At 46.5% G+C, this 19,537-nt stretch overlaps 1 protein-coding gene across 1 annotated transcript in view; it reads right to left on the bottom strand.

Annotated features, from left to right (window-relative positions):
* Window positions 1-19,537, bottom strand: part of JAK3 (Janus kinase 3) — a 49,067-nt gene continuing 29,530 nt past the window's right edge. Inside the window, exons 12-24 of the mRNA XM_060232538.1 lie at window positions 17,313-17,465; window positions 16,627-16,711; window positions 15,212-15,345; window positions 14,261-14,399; window positions 13,048-13,199; window positions 12,055-12,205; window positions 11,478-11,602; window positions 10,411-10,600; window positions 9,575-9,699; window positions 7,987-8,159; window positions 5,683-5,791; window positions 3,846-3,956; window positions 1-723 (exon numbers count right to left, since the gene is read on the bottom strand). Of these exons, the coding sequence (XP_060088521.1) occupies window positions 607-723; window positions 3,846-3,956; window positions 5,683-5,791; window positions 7,987-8,159; window positions 9,575-9,699; window positions 10,411-10,600; window positions 11,478-11,602; window positions 12,055-12,205; window positions 13,048-13,199; window positions 14,261-14,399; window positions 15,212-15,345; window positions 16,627-16,711; window positions 17,313-17,465 (1,764 nt within the window). The 3' untranslated portion in view covers window positions 1-606. The remainder of the gene's footprint in view (window positions 724-3,845; window positions 3,957-5,682; window positions 5,792-7,986; window positions 8,160-9,574; window positions 9,700-10,410; window positions 10,601-11,477; window positions 11,603-12,054; window positions 12,206-13,047; window positions 13,200-14,260; window positions 14,400-15,211; window positions 15,346-16,626; window positions 16,712-17,312; window positions 17,466-19,537) is intronic.

Raw genomic sequence — 19,537 nt, 5'->3', positions numbered from 1 at the left:
TCAAAGGCAATTTAATTTTATTTATTTGTACCTTGTTCCCCCCCCCCCACAGTGGGATCCAAGCAGTTTACATTGTTCTCCTCTGCTTTATCCTCACAACAACCCTGTGAGGTAGGTTAGGCTGAAGGAGCGTGACTGGCCCAAGGTCAGCTTCCATGGCGCAAGTGAGGATTCGAACCTGGGTCTCCCAGAGACAAATCTGACACTATTACCCACTACAACACACTGGTTTTCATGGACTGTCAGTAGGGAATAAGCTTAATTTTCAGTGAGCTGCAGGTTGGCTTTGTGAACTATCTGGATGTCTGCTGTTGGTCATGGGTCTAATCGTGCAATTTTTCTGGCAATAGTCCTACAATTGCATGAGCGTGAGCATGTGGGTGCTTGTGAGAGGGAAAATAAAACAGCATCAGAGTTGTGGGACATGGCTGGGCTAACCAATGTGGGGTGTATGCATGCATGTGTGTAGGTGTGGAGGGAGTGAACACTATTGAGAAGAAATAAACTTAGAAAGTAAGTGGGATTTCATAACATGCTTTGCTTCTCTTCTGTACACTGTCGGCAGTGGTGGTGGGGGAGCAGTTTTAACAGCTGTTGCGTCTCCTTTTAGCCCCGGGCTTTGCTGCGGCCATTTCTCAGGGTCTCAATTTGGAGGCTCAGCTCACAGAAGCGGGGCCTCTGGTTTGGCACGAAGGCCCAGCAGGACAGCATCAAATCGTAGACCTTGGAGACAGAGAGAAAGAGAGGTTGTTGGGAAGATCAAGGCAGTGACCACACTGTCTCGAGTGGTTGTACCTCATTGAGGCAACGGAACTTGAAATTTCACCCTGCCTTGATTGTGAGTTATTCCCCATGCTACAGTCCCACTAATTCTCCTTTCACCTGTTAGGATTGCCAGTTTTTGCACCTCTCCCCTAGTCTCACTCCAGAGCAGGCCCGTAACTACAGGGGGGCCTGTGGAGGCCCTGCCCCTGACCTCCTGTTGCATGCGCCTGACTGTTCCTCTTTCCTCTGTCCCGCTTGCCACCACTGCAGGAGTGAAAGTTGGCAGACTGGGGGACACGCCTCCTTGCCCATGATTTAAATTGCATGGGGGGTACCAGGAGCACCCACTTTCCCTCCGCTGCCATTTAAATTTACATGACCCCCCAATTCTTAAAATTTTGGCTATGGGCCTGCTCCAGAGCAGCATCAACAGACAATGGTCACCTCCAATTTTGGGAAAGGCGCTTTAGATTTCTGCTTGCTGCTGTGAAAGGCATAAAAGCTAACAACAGGGGTCAGTTGGCAATCCAGCCTGCTCTCCTGCACCGTCCTTCAGTGACCTGTGGCTTCTCTACAAGAACATTACAGCAGGAGTCCCCATTGTGGTTGCCCACCTTTCCCAGTGCTTGCCAAGTGTTTTTAGAATGTGGGTGGGGCTTTTCCCCAGCATGGCTTCTGACTGGCCATTGATGATGTGATTGGCTGTGCAAATTTTTAAAAATGCTGCTTTGGCAGTAGTTGCAACCTGTGTTCCCTCTAAGCTGAGCTGGAATAAGAAGATGAAGAAGAAGATATTGGATTTATACCCCACTCTCCACTCAGAATCTCAGAGTCTCAGAACAGCTCACAATCTCCTTTATCTTCCTCCCCCACAACAGACACCCTGTGAGGTGGGTGGGGCTGACAGAGTTCTCCCAGAAGCTGCCCTTTCAAGGACAACTCTTGCAAGAGCTATGGCTGACCCAAGGCCATTCCAGCAGGTGTAAGTGGAGGAGTGGGGAATCAAACCCGGTTCTCCCAGATAAGAGTTCGCACACTTAACCACTACACTAAACTGGCTAGTGTGAGCTAGCTCACAGATTTTTAGCCTCCGCTCATACATTTTTGTCTTAGCTCAGGAAGAATGGTTCCAGAGCATACTAATTTATGCAGTAGCTCATGAAGTAGAATTTTTGCTCACAAGACTCTACAGCTTAGAGGGAACATTAGCTGTAACCACAGCACAAGGATCATCACTGTGTGACTGAAAGGAAGGTGCAGCAGCTGCTTTGTGGCTGGCTTTGCCTACTGAGGCAACTATTTTGTGGCTGCGCCCACCATACAGTGTCAGAATTCTAAGCCTGCAGGTTCTAAACGATTGGGGACCCCTGCATTACAGTGTGATGAACTGTGTAGGTGACAAGACCCCTTTTGATCTGGGGGTCATTTCTCCTTTCCTCTGGTGATCATCTAGAAAGGGCAATCACTTGGCTGTGTTCACATAATCCCCATTTGGGGTATCCACCCTCTCCAGCTTCAAACCCTCCATCGCCCTAAGGAAAACAGCAGCTTTAACCCCCAGCGTCTGCTGGTCTGCCACAAATAACCCTCCCCCCAACTTCAAAGAGCCTACTATAATATCAGTTATAGTAATAGTATTATCTATTTCTGCCAAATATAGTGTAGCAGCACTGAACGTTGATATTATAGTAGGCTCTTTGAAGTTGCCCTTGGTGCCAGTGTTAAATTGGATGAAGGAATAAACTGAGGAAGGCATCAAAATGTCTGATCCAGATTACATCAGTCTTGTCTTTGTGGCGATTTGAACAGTGCTGCTCTACAAGAGAGATAAAAAGGGATTTTGGACATTGAATTGTTTCTCTGAAATTAGGGTTACTGATCCCCAGTTGGGGGCAGGGGATCTCCCAGTTTGGAGGCCCTCCCCGCACTTGAGGGTCATCAAAAAGTGGAGGGGGGGGGAAGGAAATGTCTGCTGGCACTCCGTCGTAATCTATAGAGATAATTTCCCATAGGGTATAATGGAAAATTGACCCATGGATATCTGGGGGGGCATTTTTTTGAGGCATCAGCACCAAATTTTCAGCATAGCATCTGGTGTCTCTCCTCAAAACATCCCCCCTCCCATTTCAGAAAGATTGGACCAGAGGGTCCAATTCTATGAGTCCCAAAGGAAGATGCCCCTATCCTCCAGCATTTCCAAATGGAGGGAAGGCATTTAAAAGATGCATGGTTCCATTAAATGTGATGGACAGAACTCGCTTTGGAGTTCAGTCATGCTTGTTACACCCTTGCTCCTGGTTTCAACCCTAAAGTCCCCAGATATTTCTTGAGTCAGACCTGGCAACCCTATCAGTTTTTGAGGCCTTGCCAGAAGATAATAGTTCTGCCAGTGTGTTTGTTATAACACCTGTTAAGTCATGAATGACTCATCTGTTATTATAGGTGTTAAGAAAAAGAAGAAATTGGATTTATACCCCACTCTATACTCTGAATCTCAGAGCCGTCACAATCTCCTTTACCTTCCCCCTTATCCCACAACAGACACCCTGTGAAGTGGGTGGGGCTGAGAGAGCTCTCACAGAAGCTGCCCTTTCAAGGACAGCTCTGCGAGAGCTATGGCTAACCCAAGGCCATTCCAGCAGCTGCAAGTGGAGGAGTGGGGAATCAAACCCGGTTCTCCCAGGTAAGAGTCCGCGCATTTAACCACTACACCAAACTGGCTCTCTGCAAAATGATAGAAATTACATTTATCAGCTTGCATTGGTGTAGATTATTTGTTATTGTAAACTCCAAACAGAGGTCAGTTCCCTGGGAGAAAACGGCTGCTTTGGAAGGTGGACTCTATGCCCCACTGAGGGTCTTCCTCCTCCTCAAACCTTGTTTTCCCCTGGTTGCACCCCCAAAACTCCAGGAATTCCCCAACCTTGGATTGGTAACCCTAAATAAGACTCTCGTAGTGCAATCCTAAACAGAATCACACCCTGTGATATTTGCACGTACATCCCCCCCGCCAGGAGAGGCAGTGCTACTGTCTGACCTTAAATTTCAACCTAGAACTTCACATGAGAACTGCAGCTTACCTCTGTGGGGCAGCCAGCCGGGGGAGGGAGTCTCCTGTTCCCCTTCAGGAGTTCCAGAAGCTGACAGACAATCTGGAGGGGTTTGCTGTGCCCCATCATGCAGAGAAATTCCTAGACAGAAAATAATACTATTTAATAATGTTCAGCATGCATGTGCATATTGCTGGAGCGTGCCTGGACACTGATGTGTGTGCATGTGTGCATGCTACATCACTCTAAATGTGTATGTGTTATCTCCTTGCACAGAATCTCTCTCATTGTCTTAACTTGGAAGCTGCCCTCTGACCCCTCTACTCTGTGCTTTGCTCTCCCCCATCCTTTACATGGCTGTGCATGGAATCACACATGTCCACAGGTCTTTCCTGTAGAAACAGAGCCCTTATGCTTCCAGACACAAGATGCTAGATTTATCTGGCCACTTGTCATAGGGAAAGTACTTTTTAGATTAGGCTTCTCTCTCCTTTTGACTGCAATCTGAATGTGAACTGAATCTACTTGAAAAGACGTACGTTTCCTTTTTTTTTTTTTTTGTAATATACACCTTGGGAGATTTATTTATTACACTCAGTATCATGCTGCTATGACTGGCCAACCTCTGCTATATTAACCATATATCCCAGCACGTACACATATTATTGGGGATATGACAACAGTAGATGGCAGTAGAATCTCTAGATTCCTTTTTGTTGTTGTTCTAAGGGTCTGATCCAGGGCTGCCAAGTTCCCAGGCAGGGGTTCTCCCGTTTTGGGGGTCCCCAACCTGCCGACTCACAGTGGGCCGGCAGCTGGGAGGGGATCCCCTCCTGACATTATCAGCATGGTGATGTCACTTGTAAGTTACGTAGCACACTGGCCGCTCTAGTTGCTTCCGGGAAAAAACTATGGTTTCTCCGGATGCTCTAGCCATTTGGGAGGGAAACTCTATGGTATGGCGGGGGACTTGGCAACCCTGGTCCAATCTGTGCTAATTCTGCCCTTGCTGAATTTCACTGTGACTGGGGGAACTGAATTCTGGAATCAAAATATGTGCAGCATGTAGCAGTTTTTCAGTGTCTTCATTTGCAGTCCCTTCTGTGTTACTGATGCACATTATAACACACTGCAATAAAACAAAATTGGAGTTGAGGAATTGTGCTTGAATAAAACCTTGTTGGTCTGAAAAGTGCCACTGGACTCCAACTTTGTTTCACTGCTTCAGCCCGAGATGGCTACCCACCTGACTCGTACTGCTATAAAGCTATCTTGATATTGGGCGTATGGTGGTATAAAGAGTCTTTTTTGTGTGCTAGTGGACTGATGCAAAGGGACAGAAGTGCATGTTAATAAAGCCCTGCCCAAGGAGAATGGGATAATGATAGTCGTTAGATTGTTTTATTGTAGCGTTTTTACTGTACGTCTGCAGATGGATAGCACTTGGGGATGATTTGCCAAGCTGCACACTACAGAGATCTTTATAAAATCTGGAAATGGAACACTACTGTTTCTTGGGCATTGATTTCACCCCAGAAAGCAAACAACATAACGAGTCTGGAAAGGAATACATAGGGGAATTAGCTTGTGGATATGCGGAACCACCTTGAAAATTGTCTGTTGGCCAGATTTCTCAGAATGAGTTAACTAGTTTAATTGCTGAAGCACATGAACCAGAGACCTTGATTTAATGCCAAATATGTGCAACTGGCCAGCCCAGCACCTGGGAACTGGCAAATGCAGGTTCTGCATATACTGTGAAGGTTGTGTGAATCCAGCTTGCTGGTGCCTCCAGGAATGATCAAGAAAGCTACTTGGATCGATCAGCAGCTGATGTCTCACGAGAACGTCCTTTCCCGGCCCTTACCTCTGAGATCTTGCTTCCGTAGGTGAAAAGTTCATACAAGACAATGCCAAAACTCCAGACATCTGATTCTTGGGAGAAGATGTTGTCGGCTAAAGATTCTGGTGCGTACCTGACATGGGAAGGGGGAAGGAAAGCTACCATGAAACAGTGACTGAGAGAGCAGCAAAGAGTGGGCATGGCTGTATTGGGGCAAAGATTACAGATTTTCTTCGAAAGATATGTTTCAGGAGCATCCAGTTCAAACTGTGGCCACCTAGGGAGCCTTCTCTGTCCTCAACGTGTTTTTTTCTGAACAGTCCACACCAGGGCTTTTTTTGGTAGAAAAAGCCCAGTAGGAACTTATTTGCATATTAGGCCGCACCCACTGATGCCAAGCCAGCTGGAACTGTGTTCCTGTGCATTCCTGCTATAAAAAAACCAACCCTGGTCCACACAAGCACCAATAGGGCTGTCAGTCCCTCTCCTTGAGTCCACTGGCATAACTATGCAGCTCAACATTACTAATAATTTACATGTTGATTAATAATCTATACATGTTTTTGCAGACTGAACAGTGGTCATGCCTCCATTTTCAGGAAATGGTGCACATGGAGTCACAGAGTAATAAATTTCCACAGGAGCAGCTTGCATGATGGTTTTAGTGCTCTGGCATAAATCTGTATATGGCTCGTGCTTGGATTATGGGCTACTGTTCACTTCTGCCATCTCCGCTTATGTAAAGTATCTCTAGGAAGCCCTTTAGTTCCATTCAAATATTTGCCCAACATTCCCCTCACATCCTGGTTATTCTCACAACCCACCTCTCCCTCCAATATGCCTTAACGATAAGATTTTGTTTTCTTTTTTAAAGAGCCTTATCTGGCTTTGGAGGCCTAATTTGCCAACCCCTGTTGAAAATGACTGCAGGCTGCCTTTGCTTAATGTGCAAAAGGTGAATTAGATCCTTCGATCGCCCATGCTCAATAATGCAGTTTTAATCCACCTTCAATGCACTTTCCAACTGGATTTTGCCAGTTCTCACAGTAAAATCCAGTTGGAAAGTGCATTGAAGGTAGATTGAAAATTGCATTATTTAGCATGTGTGATCTCAGCCAGAGAGCGTTTTAAAAAATCAGAAGTAACTGCCTCTCTTATTGTGCCCGTAGTCGAGCAAAGTGCTTGGCGATCCTTTCTGACTCATCTGCAGGCAACTCTGCCCATTTTATGGACTTTGTGTGGCATTAGGGTTGCCAGTTTTGGATTGTTTAATTTCTGGAGATTTGGGGGGGGGTGTAGGGTGGGGAGAGGAGAGACCTCAGTGGGGTATAATGACACAGAGTCCACCTTCCAAAGCAGACCTTTTCTCCAGGGGAACTGATCTCTCTTTTATCTGGAGACCAGTTGTAATTGTGGAAGATCTCCAGCCAGCACCTGGAGATTGACACCCCTTTGCAAATGAAGCTGAAAGATAGGAGATCTGCTCCAGAGGTTTGCAGACAGAGAATCGCTCTTCACCCTGAAGCATAAATGAGATTCTTAAAATGCTGGGAGGGAGCGGGGGGGCTGGTTTTTGTTGAATGTTCCAGATCGTATCACAATCACTTTCTGTCTGTTTTGATGCTGCTGCTTGGGCACTGAGATCTCTGAGTATGCCCACACATTGTGATGCCTCATCCCCACAGCTGCATGGATGCTCAAGAGAGAGCTCATTTTAAATTGCATCTATGTGTCACCAGTTTGAGACCCAGGAAAGGGTCAAGAGAAAATGGGCATTGCAAGTAGAGTGAGTTCAGTTTTGGAAGCAGGTTTGCAGAGATGGCAGCATCAGAATTGGACTAGGATGTGAGCGAGCCAGGTCCAAATCACTACTCTGCATAGGAATCTTGCTGGGTGACTTTAGTCCAGGCGCACACTCTCAGCCTTTGCATCTTAGGCATTTGCATATTAGGCCACACACCCCTGATGTAGCCAATCCTCCAAGAGCTTACAGGGCTCTTAGTATAGGGCCTTCTGTAAGCTCCAGGAGGATTGGCTACATCAGGGGTGCATGGCCTGATATGTAATGCAGTTCCTGCTACAAAATAAGCTCTGCAACAGACCTCATAGAGTTGGTGTGAGGATAAAATGGAGGAGAGGAGAATGATGCCATAAGCTGCTTTGGGTCCCCATTGGGAAGAAAAGCAGGGCACAAAAGAGCTGCCAGCCTATCCCTAACTCCGTTCTCTCATCCGCAGGACTTAACCTACAATCCCAGAATCTGCCCCCTTTCTCCAAATGCAGCTAGAGTCTCCAAATGCCTACTAAGGTTACAAGTGTCCCTCTTACCAGAAAATGGGACTCTGTCCAGGCTCTCGAACCACATAATATTCCTTCCCATGCGGGAGAATTTTCGCCAGACCAAAGTCCCCAATCTTGACACGGTTTTCGTTTTCCACCAAGATGTTCCTGGCAGCCAGGTCTCTGTGGATGTAGCGCTGGGACCCCAGGTACTCCATGCCCTGTGATTGAGTTTGGGGAATGGGTGTTCAGAAAGACCATCTTGTTATTCAGCACCAGAGGAGTACTGGAGCCCTTCCTTTTTTTGGTGCCCCCTGGTATCTGGTACACTGTCTCCAAACATGAAGGTTCCATTTTACTGTTAAGGCTAACAGCATTCTGAGGGACCAGCCGTGCTCTGGATCAGACCAAAGTTCCATCTATTTTGACATCATCTCCCTCATAGTAGTCAGCCAAATGCTTTTCTGGAAGTTCACGAGCAGTGTGTGAAGCCTAAAGGCCTCCCTTCTATATTCAAAGGTAGACTTGTTCTGAACATGGAGGTTTTATTTAGCGATTATGGATAACAGCTGTTGATAGGGCTCTTCATCTCTCTAAATGTGCTTATTCACTTTTTAAAACCGTATGTGGCCAAACATCTAAACCTATCAGTCATCAATTTGCTGTGGATTTTGGCAGGAAGATTGTAGCCGGCTTGTTACAAGAAAGCTTTCTGTTGGAAGTGAAGGACTGGATGCTGTCTCCTACCTCAGCCTCCAGACTAGGTGGCAAGAGAATCAGATAGACTAGATATACAGAGCTAGCTTTCTTCCTTTGTTTACTTTTCTGCCACTGTTCCCCTTAAAATCTAGATTGCTACTCCTTCCTTCCTTCCTTCCTTCCTTCCTTCCTTCCTTCCTTCCTTCCTTCCTTCCTTCCTTCCTTCCTTCCTTCCTTCCTTCCTTCCTTCCTTCCTTCCTTCCTTCCTTCCTTCCTTCCTTCCTCTCCCACAACCCACTTCTTGCACACACCAAGAGGAAGGACATGCTGTCTCCATCTTGGCACCATGATGAAGATGGCCCTGTCACCATCTGCATCCATCCCTAGTAAGTTAGACTAGTATACTATCCTATCTCTACTCTTTCCTATCTGGAATGTAGTTCTATAATACAGTGACTATTACTAGCCTTAAAACTGAAGAAGTGGCTCTGTATAACTTTGTGAGTAAGCTTGGATGCCTGGTGCAAAGACTGCATGTGTAGCTTTAAAGCTCTCTGCTAAACTAGTTCTAGGGATGGGACTAACTATACCAGCTCTCCCAACACTTTCTTATTTTCTAAGTAGATTCTAGTCCAGTGCACCTTAGATGCCTACAAGTTTTTCAGGGTAGTGAAAGCTCCCTTTCTCAGATACTTTGAGTGCGTTCACACTACACTAAATAATGCGTTTTGCAACTGGATTTTTACTGTGTAAGAATAGCAAAACTCCACTTTGACTCTTGAAAACTGATCCCTGCAAAATCTTGTTGGCCTCCGAGGTGCTAATGGACTTGAATCTAGCTGTTCTACTGCAGGCCAACACCAAAGCTACTCAATGAAATGATTATTTTCCAGTCCTTTTAAAAGAAAAATTCTGAGTGTTGACAAACTGAGCTGACCTTGCAGACCTGCCAGGCATACAGCAGCAATTTCTTGAGGTCCAGCCGCTCCTGATTTTTCTGCAGGTAGTTTCGCAGGCAGCCGCTGGGCAGGTATTCCATGACCAAGCGGAGACAATTGCGGCCTGTGATTAGGGCAGAAAGAGAGAGTTTGCTGTGATGGTTAGAGTGGGGCTTTTTTTTGCAGCAGGAACTCCTTTGCATATTAGGCCACACACCCCTGATGTAGGCAGGCCTCCAGGAGCTTATAAGAATCTTAGTACAGGGCCTACTGCAAGCTCCAGGAGGATTGGCTACATCAGGGGTGTTTGACCTAATATGCAAATGAATTCATGCTACTAAAAAGCCCTGGGTAAACCCACATTTCTTGTCCTGCAACAGTTCCTAGAAACACAAAGGACAGTTTAATTCAGGAAGGCTTTTGACCAGGCTAGTTTGATCTCATCAGACTAACTTGATCTCTTCAGATCTTGGAAGCTAAGGAGGGTTGGACTTGGTCAGTATTGGATGGGAAATCACCAAGGAAGCCTAGGGTTGCTGTGCAGAGGCAGGCAATGGCAAACCACCTCTGAACATCTTGCCTTGAAAACCCCACGGGGTCACCATAAGTCAGCTGTGTGACTTGACGGCACTTTCCATCCCCCCAAGCTTTTGATACCTTGAGCACTGTGGAGGCTGGACAAGGGAAGGAGCAGGATACTGGGTGAAAGTTGGCATTTAGAGGAACACTGCCTCTGAAAATGGAGGCTCTATTTAGCTATCATGCACAAACGAATAGGTTTCTCCACAAGAGCAGACCGGCTAGATCAAGTCAGACCCATTAGCTCAGGCCTTACCTCGGCTGTAGCACACGCCCCGGTAGGCAACTATGAAGTCGTGGTGTAAAGAGCGCAGGATAGTGATCTCTCGCTCAAAGTCCAGGCGGTGCTTGGGCGAGCTCTGCTGCAGCCGCTTCACGGCCACCAGCTCCCCAGTGCTGTCGCCCAGGGGGTCGTAGCGGCAAAGCTCCACGCTCCCAAAATTCCCCTGGCAATGAGATCAGGTGCATTTTGAGAACAAAGTATAATTGAGCAGAAAGCTCCTTCTGTTGTCCCTCCTCCTTTTACCATTCCAAGTCAGGGACATGGCAGAAGCTGTCAAGACTAACTGATGGATCTTTCTTCAGTGAGTTTGCTAAAGGCTTTTAAAAACCCTCTACACTAGTGCCACATCGCTGTAGCTGGCAGAAGTGATATTTGTAAGTTAATCATGCATTGTGTCAAGAACCGTTTTTGCTTCTGACTGTTGTGAATCAACCGCTCTTTGAAAGGTCTGGTACTACAGAAGTGAAAGGAAATGTTTTCTTTATCCATTTTCCCCACCCTTTGTATAACTTTGTCTATCACATGCCTCCCAACTTATCTTTCTCCCCCTGAAGTCCCAAATTATTCATTAAGAACCTGAAAGGTTAAATGGATACAAATTAGGGGGTCCAATATAAAAACCAATAACACACTCATTGTTACACTGGCTTCATATTTCCTTTTGAAATTGAATCTCCTGGACCAAAATAGGAGGGTACATAGGAAGGTATGCAGGTGACATCATCACACTGGGCATGTTGCATGAGGACGCTCTAGCATTTTGGCCAAAACTCTATGGTTACCGTAGAGTTTTTTGGCCAAAATGCTAGAGTTTCTGTGTGCGACGTTCCTAGTGTGATGACGTTACTTTTGAGTGATATCATTGCGGTGGAGCATCTCAGAATGGACCCAGGAACCCCTCACCGGAAGCAAGGTAAAGCCTGGCAACCCTACCCAAAATCTCCAGGCGTTTCCCAACCTGGATCTGTCAACCCTAACCTTCCTGCCTGTGGCCAGGGGAACCTGGCAATGCTAGGCTAGGGACAAAGACCTCCACGCACCTTCCCCAACACTGAGATGTATTTTAGGTGGCGGTCTTCAAAGAGGGTGGGATCCTGGCACATAGCAATGTCCACGTATCCTCCGAAGCTGTCACTGGCCGGGAAGTCCGAAAGAAGCTCATAATCTGGGAAGTGCAGGAGAGGCATGGATTAGAGTTTATAAGGGAAGAAAGCAAAATATCATTTGCCCTGGTCACTTTTGGTGGTCAGATAAAGGAGGAGGGAGAAGATTCTTCTACTGATAATAACTCTGTTAAGGTCATTTTTGCAGATGCCCCCTTGTTTTTCTGGAGGACAGGCTGGACCTGCCTAGCTTGTTCTTCTGGCCTGCTCTTAACAGCTGTGCTTGTTTACCGGTTCTTTCATCCCTAGAGTTGCCAACAAACTCAAAGCCTCCAACCTTACCTGCCTTGAACACAAGTCAGGTCTGCTGGATCAAACTTTTGCAAGTTGAATGGTGAAGCGTGACTAATTCCAGATCTGACTGGGGTTCAAGGGAAAGCTAGCAGGGGGTGCTGGTTTAACAACTGGCAGCCTAAGTCACCGTCTGGCCATCAGGGTGGGGGAAGAATGTTACCAGAAGTTATGAGGCTGTTGAGGTCACGGATAATGGCGCGAAAAGCTGGCCGCTGCTGAGGGTTGTAATCCATGCACTGGCCTACCAGGTTGGCTAGCTCCGTCCATTTGAGAGGCGGGAGTGGATGGTGGTCTTGGTAGAACTTGAGCTTCTGCAAAAGAGGTGGATGAGGGAAAATAAGGGATGAAAAGGCCTCACGTTCAAGGCATTGCCTTCCCCATGTCCAGTAAGAAATGGAGGCTACCTCAGTTGAATTGTTGCCTGATCAGATACCTACTGCATGAACAAGGCAGTAGTTAAACAGAGATCTAGAATCTTTCCCCTCTTGGCTAGGAGAACTGAGTAGGCATGTGGCTGATCCAGTAGGGCTGCCAACCTCCAGCCTATTTTCATTGGCTGGCATGAGTACCAAAATAGAAGCAAAAGCCTCTATTAATAGACATGCAATTTTATAATAAGGAATTGGAGGCTTGAACTCTGAGACCACAGATAGCTACCATGGGGCTCACATAGGGTTGCCAGGTCTGGGTTGATAAATACCTGGATATTTGGGGGAGGCAGAGCCTGAGGAGGGTGTGGTTCAGGGAGGGGAGGGACTTCAGTGGGGTGTACCAGAGAGTCTGATCTCTGTTGCCTGGAAATTAGTAGTAATCCCAGGAGACCTCCACCACCACTGGAGGATGGTAACCCTAGCAGCCCAGACAGAAATTCCTTTGGAGTTCCATCGATACCACTTAAATTCAATCCAGGCATCCTAGGAATACCAGGTGACCAGAGATCCTGGAATTCTGTACCTCTAGTTCCCTCTTGTCTCAGCTGCCCTGCACAAAAATTCTGTAATTGGAACAGCCATCAGCTCAACCATCTAAAAATCATTAGTAACTAATTCTTCTTTCCTCATCTCTGTGGTACATGGTGATTCTGATAGCTCCTGCCGAAGGGGAAATGGGAAGCAGGAAAACCTCTCCCTCGTAATTATACAAGGAAACTCACCAAACCAGGGTCTATGGCAGTCATGGGCATGATCCCGCCGTTAAAGATCTCCCATACAGTAGCGCCAAAACTCCACTTGTCTGATTCCAGTGTCAAGTTCTTGGGGTCCTCCAGGCACTCTGGGGCCACCCATGGGATACGGTCCATTAACACTTTGATGAGGGCCAACGGGAAGAAGAGACAGATCAGCAAGGAACTGATAATCCTACCTCACTAGCTTTGCCAGTTGCAGTTTCCTTGTTATTGATGTGCATCCCCCTCCCTGCTTTTCATCTTGGAGATAGGGCTGCCCCATTCGCTAGGTAGCCCTAGGTAATTACCTAAGCTACTAGAATTGGAGGGGTGCCAACCAATGTTCCCTCTAGGCTGTGGAGTCTTGGGAGCAAAAATTCTACTTTGCGAGCGGCATTAAAGTTGTGAGTGAGTGATTTGGCTCCTGCATAAATTAGTGTGCTCTGGGGTCATCCTTCCTAAGCGAACACAAAAATCTGTGAGCTGGAGGCTAAAAAGCTGTGAGCTAGCTCACACTAACTCAGCTTAGAGGGAACACTGGTGCCAATTAGTCCTGTTCCCCCTGCCTGCCCACCGGTGGTGTACCCACAGCAAGAGTGAGTGGGTAGGGACTTGCCCTTTCCCTCCCCCTGTCAGGAGGGAAAGAAGAAGAAGATATTGGATTTATATCCTTCCCTTCACTCTGAATCTCAGAGTCTCAGAGCAGCTCACAATCTTCTTTATCTTCTTCCCCCACAACAGATGCCCTGTGAAGTGGGTGGGTCTGAGAGAGCTCTCACAGCAGCTGCCCTTTCAAGGACAACTCCTACGAAAGCTATGGCTGACCCAAGGCCATTCCAGCAGGTGCACATGGAGGAGTAGGGAATCAAACCCAGTTCTCCCAGAGAAGAGTCTGTGCACTTAACCACTACACCAAACTGGCTCTTAGGAGTGGGTCTGGCCTGGCTCTGTTCCTCCTTTGCTCCACCTTACCAGAGGGTGAGGAGGACAAGCTGTGGTTTCCTGCCACCCTTCACTTCCTTATTGTGTTTTGAGGGAGGGGCAGAGAAGGCAGGCACAGCTTCCTGTCATGGTGTAGGTGGGCAAGGGTGAGGTGTGGCTCCCTGGGGATGCTCCCCTCCTAGGACACTAGACGTTCTTGGACAGACCTGCTTGGAGGTCAACATGGTTAGCCAATCAAGGAAGACTTTCACAGACTCACGGTCTTTGGCAAGGAGGGCAGTGCTGACTCCTGAGTCACTGAGTTTGATGAACGGGGGTATTCCTCTTACGGCATCTCCCTCACGGGCTAGCAGCACCTTCTTGGCAGAGATGTTACCATGGATAATCTTCTTGTCCTCCTAAAGAAGGAATGTTTTTCAGTGTTTGCCCTCAAAATTCAGTGCTGGGATATGCAGTCATCTCTGCAGAATGTGATCGCAGTTCTTCCTCTGTCACTACTGACATGGGGCTCTCCTGCACTTTTATTCTTGCCACACGAGCTCCTCACAAGCTAGGGCCTTCTCAGTGGTAGGCCCAACAATGTGGAATGCCCTCCCAGAGGCCATAAGGGCCCTGCAGAATCTCTCCCAATTCCACGGCTTGTAAAACTGAATTGTTTTGACAGGCCTTTAATATCTAACAGGAGAGGACTGCCACTCTACACTGCTGAGCGACATCATTTATGAGGCATTATATCCACCACAAGATTACTGTCAGAAAAAAGAAAATTATGATCCCGCCTATACTGAACTTTGAGTAGCACCATGAAATGTATTTTAATTGTTAATTGTTAATTTTTATTGTTTTAAATCGTAATTTTAAATTGTGTTTTGATTGGTTGTTAGCCGCCCTGAGTCTGCTTGTGGAGAGGGCATGATAGAAAACTAAAATAATAAATAAACTTGTGCGCCCACATTGCATTTTTTTCTTTTCGGCATGTGTTCTGGCCCTCTAGTGATTGGTTCTATATTACACTGCTGTATTTCCAGCTTATCAAATATCAAAGCGACCACGAGAGGGAGCAAAACACATGCAGAAAAGCAAAAGATGGTGCAATACAGGCGCACAGACGTTGAAGATAAGAGTGTGGAAAAGCCCATGATCAACATTCAATGGGTTTAGCACTGGGTGTGGATCTGAGTAGCTCTTGAGAAAGCAAGAGGGAACCTACCAAGAAGTTGAGCACATAGGCTAACTGCTTTGCGACCTGAAGTTTCCAGGTAGGTGTCACTTTGCCAGTGGTGTGATTCCTCCTCAGGTAGGTGTCCAGGGCTCCATGTCTGATGTATTCCTGTACCATGATGTCTGCAAAGGGGAGAAAACTGAATCTACTCTTAGAAGTCTTAATAGGCTCATCCATCTGTCCATCTATGCCCATGTTATTTTGGAATGATAAAGCCTTCAGTGACCTGAGACCAGAATGTTTCCATAATTATGTGCTGAACTGTTATAAGTTGCTTGCTGCAGATCTAGCTTTGAATGCTCCTACCTTCCAAGGTGAAGAGAGTATCTTCTGGCAATAGGTCTTTCTTGGTGGTGATACTGTCTCTTCCTATGTTAATATATGGCACCTACCTTGATGAGTTTTATTTACCCGGGAAAAACATTCATGGGAGCATTTTGATAATTTAGTGTTGTTGTTTTTTAAAATGAATTTAACTACATCATACAGCCAAGTCTTGTTTGATTATGGAATACCGTGAAATCATTCTGGTCTCTACTATGTGATCCCTGATTGGCTGGGATTGTGCATGTGATTATAATGTTGTCAACTTCCAGGTGATGGTTGGGGATCTCCTGGGATTACAACTGATCTCCAGGTGGTAGAGATAAGTTCACCTGGAGGAAATGGTCTCTTTGGAAGGGGAACGTTATGGCATTTTACCCCATTGTCCTCCCCCCCCCCCCAATCCCACTCTCCTCAGGCTCCATCCGCCAAAGCTCCAGGTATTTCCCAAACTGAAGCTGGCAATTCTAGTGACTGAAGATAAAGCAGCAGCAGCAAAAATGGGAAAGACAGGGTTTTAAGCAGAAGAGAGGTGAACATTTTCACAGTCAAGGAGTTCTGGGAAAACATTCTGTCTCCCCCAAACACTAATTTTGATTAGAAAATGAAAACTGGGGATGCTTTAATGCACTTCTGGCTACACTCAGTAGTAGTAGTAGTAGTTTTATACTCCACTGTTTACTACCCAAAGGAGTCTTGGAGCACCTTACAATTGCCTTCCCTTCCTCTCTCCACAACAGATACCCGTGAGGTAGGTGGGGCTGAGAGATCTCTGAGAGAACTGTGACTGTCCCAAGGTCACCCAGCTGGTTTCACATGGAGGAGTGGGGAAATTAAGCCCAGTTCTCCAGATTAGAGTCCACAGCTCTTAACCATTACCCCAAGCTAGCTTCTGGTTTCTGAAGCTTCCCTTCTCTTTCAAGGCCTGGATGGACCTCTGGGATTCTGACTTGATGCCCCCCACCTCTAATACCCAAAGTTAGGGTCAGGAAGGCCTCCATCTTCCTATGTTTCCATTTTTCTAAGGACCTTGGAAGAGGTACAGAAAGAGATGCCAATGAGGTGCTGGAAGGACTCACTCTCAGCTCCCATGCAGACTCCGTAGAGAAGGATGAGGTGCTTATGTGACAGCTGGCTGATCATGCTGGCAGCTTCTAGGAAGGGCTGCAAGAAAGACAATGACATGGTAAATAGACACCAGGATGGAGGGGCCAGGGCTGAGGGTGAGAAGGAGGGGATAAAATGTGTGGTGAGATTCAGGCTGAAGCCCAGGGGTCCCCAATGTGGTGCCTGTGGTTGTCATGGCGCCCACTGATACCTTTCTAGGTGTCCACCAAGTATTTTTAGAAAGTGGGTGGGTCCATAAGAACTTTTGCCCAGAGGGGCTTCTGATTGGCCACTAGGGATTTGATTGGCTGTGCAGACTTTAAAAAAAATGTTGCTTTGGCAGCAGCTGCGATCACAGCACACAGAGCTTCACCATATACCTGAAGGTAAGCTGCAGCAGCCATTTTGTGGCAGGCTCCAGCACCTGTGGTGGCCATTTTGTGGCTGCACTCTTCACACTGTCATAATTCCAATGGCTGGAGACCCCTGTTCTAGCTGCTAGGCCAGCAGTCTTTAACCTTTCTAGACCCTGGATTCACTATACCATTTACCAGTACACCTGAGCTTCAAGGATGTGACATCATACCCATGTGTCAGGAAATGGGGGAGTTGGAGTTATGACCTCCCCAACGTTTAGGCCAGCAGGAGATCAGCTCACCTCCACCCAGATACAGTGACTGACATCCAAGACTTTCATCACGACCTCTTTCACGTGGTTCCCATCCTCCCCTTCCTCTTCCTCCTCCTTGGTCGGCTCTTTTTTGATGCCCTGATAGATTCTGGTGAAAGTTCCTTGAGCCAAGTTCTCAAGCTGCACACATAGAAGGGAAGGAAGGTGTGTTGGGTAAAAAGGGTAAAGTGGGCAGGGCTCATTCCACCTGCTTCCCCCTCCTTCTCCACTCTCAGGCAATACTCCCTCTAAGCTGTGAAGTCTTGTGAGCAAAAAATTCTACTTTGTGAGCTACTGGCATTAAAATTGTGAGCTACTGCATAAATTAGTTTGCTCTGGGGCCATTTTTCCTGAGCTAAGACAAAAATGTGTGAGCCGGAGGCTAAAAAACTGAGCTAGCTCAGCTTGGAGGGAACACAACCCTCAGGCCTATTTTGTGTTTGATGTGGCTTAAAAGTTCTCCTCCCCTGTTGCAAGAATCAGAGAATCCTCATTTCTATTTTGTTTCTCTGTCAGGCAAATCTGGCCCATGGCTCTTTATTTTGCCCCAATTCTCCATAAAACTTTTGTGTTTTCCAGAATTATTTATGAACCAAGAAATCAGTCTAAGTATATTGCATGCTTAAATGACTCACGGTGAATGCATAACTACCCTACAAATTGAACATACAAATTGTACAGTATGCATACACAAGGCAAACCAGCAAAAGCAGGGGTCTGAATCCTATAATCTGTTCCTCTAGAAGTGCTCTTTTCCTTCAGCAGAGGAGCCTTTCTCTAATGCAAGAAGCCCAGGACTTTTTTTGTTGCATGAACTCCTTTGCATATTAGGCCACACACCCCTGATGTAGCCAATCCTCCTGGAGTTTACAGAGCTCTTCTTACAAAGCCTACTGTAAGCTCTTAGAGAACGGGCTACATCAGGGGTATGTGGCTTAATATACAAAGGAGTTCCTGCTGTAAAAAAACCCTCTGAGAGAAGCCTATTTGTGCTTAAGGAAAATGCTATCATGAGTGTGGGTGTGCAGGATCCAGCCCAGAGACATGTAAATGCTAGTGTTGCCAGGCCATGCACAGCAACTAACAGGAAAGTTGGGGGAGGGACATGTGGGGACACAGTGTTGTCTGTATGGCTACATCACTTCCAGGGAAAACCTGGAAGTAATGTAGGGTAGCTCCAGAAATAATTGGAAACTCTATAGTTTTAGAGTTGCCAGTAATTCCTAGAGCAGGATTGCCATAGAGTTTCTGGCAATTTCTAGAACAACCCTACATCACTTCTGGGTTTTCCCTGGAAGTAACGTAGCAATACAGATAGACCCATAGTTATGAGAGGGCTTTCATCAAAGCCGCCTCCCCCATTTCTCCCACCCAGCCAAAAGTTTGATTGTGCCTTGTTTGCTCTGGTAGCAGAGACAGAGAGAAAAATCCCTTTTGTAGGTAAAAGCTGTTTTAATTTCCCAGCTAGCTGACAGCTTCCAGCTGTTCTAGCTGTAGGTGTGAACTGACCATTTCTGGCCAGGGAGGTTGCAAGCATTTCTAAAATGCTGTTGGACGGCAGGCAAGATTTCTTACAGCATTGTTGTCATTCCTCATTCATTGTAATGCTCAGAAGCACCACAACAGAAAATATCACTGCCTGTATTTTTAACACATTGCATTTTCTGTTTTGCTAAATCTACCGTCCAAGTTAAATGAAAACAAACCCTGCCAAACTTCACGCTATACCCTGAGGTTAGTAAGTAAGACTGGAATCCATGATTAAAGACAACATTGTTAAGATACAGACTGCAAGTAGTAAATCCAAGTTATCAAAGAAAAATTTAAGGATTGGAAATAAAAGCAGTCATGTTAAATGAATTTTAAATGATTGTTGTTAATGGACTATAAAGAGATCGTCATATGGTAAAGCCCTGACCTAGAATAGACACGGTCAAAACAAAACAAGAGCAGCTTCTCCATTCCTTTGCAAAGCCCGATGTTAGCAGGTTTCCTTGGAAGTAAGCTCCACTGCTAAACTGCCCCCTGCTTGCCCTCCCAAGGGGAAAAAAAACCTCCTGGCTAAAGTGCTGAACAGACAGAGGCTCCCCGCTCCCCACTCCCCATGGCTTCTGTGAGCAGTGGTGGGCTATTTGAGCTGCCAGCAGAAAGCTTCATGCCTTAGCAGCAGTGCTAACCAAAGATAAAGAGTCTGCATTGGCCATTTGTTCATC

The sequence above is a fragment of the Heteronotia binoei genome, chromosome 2 (assembly GCF_032191835.1).
Source record: "Heteronotia binoei isolate CCM8104 ecotype False Entrance Well chromosome 2, APGP_CSIRO_Hbin_v1, whole genome shotgun sequence".
NCBI lineage: Eukaryota > Metazoa > Chordata > Lepidosauria > Squamata > Gekkonidae > Heteronotia > Heteronotia binoei.
The sequence above is the reverse complement of the archived record's forward strand: the minus strand, read 5'-3'. Positions and strand labels throughout refer to the sequence as shown.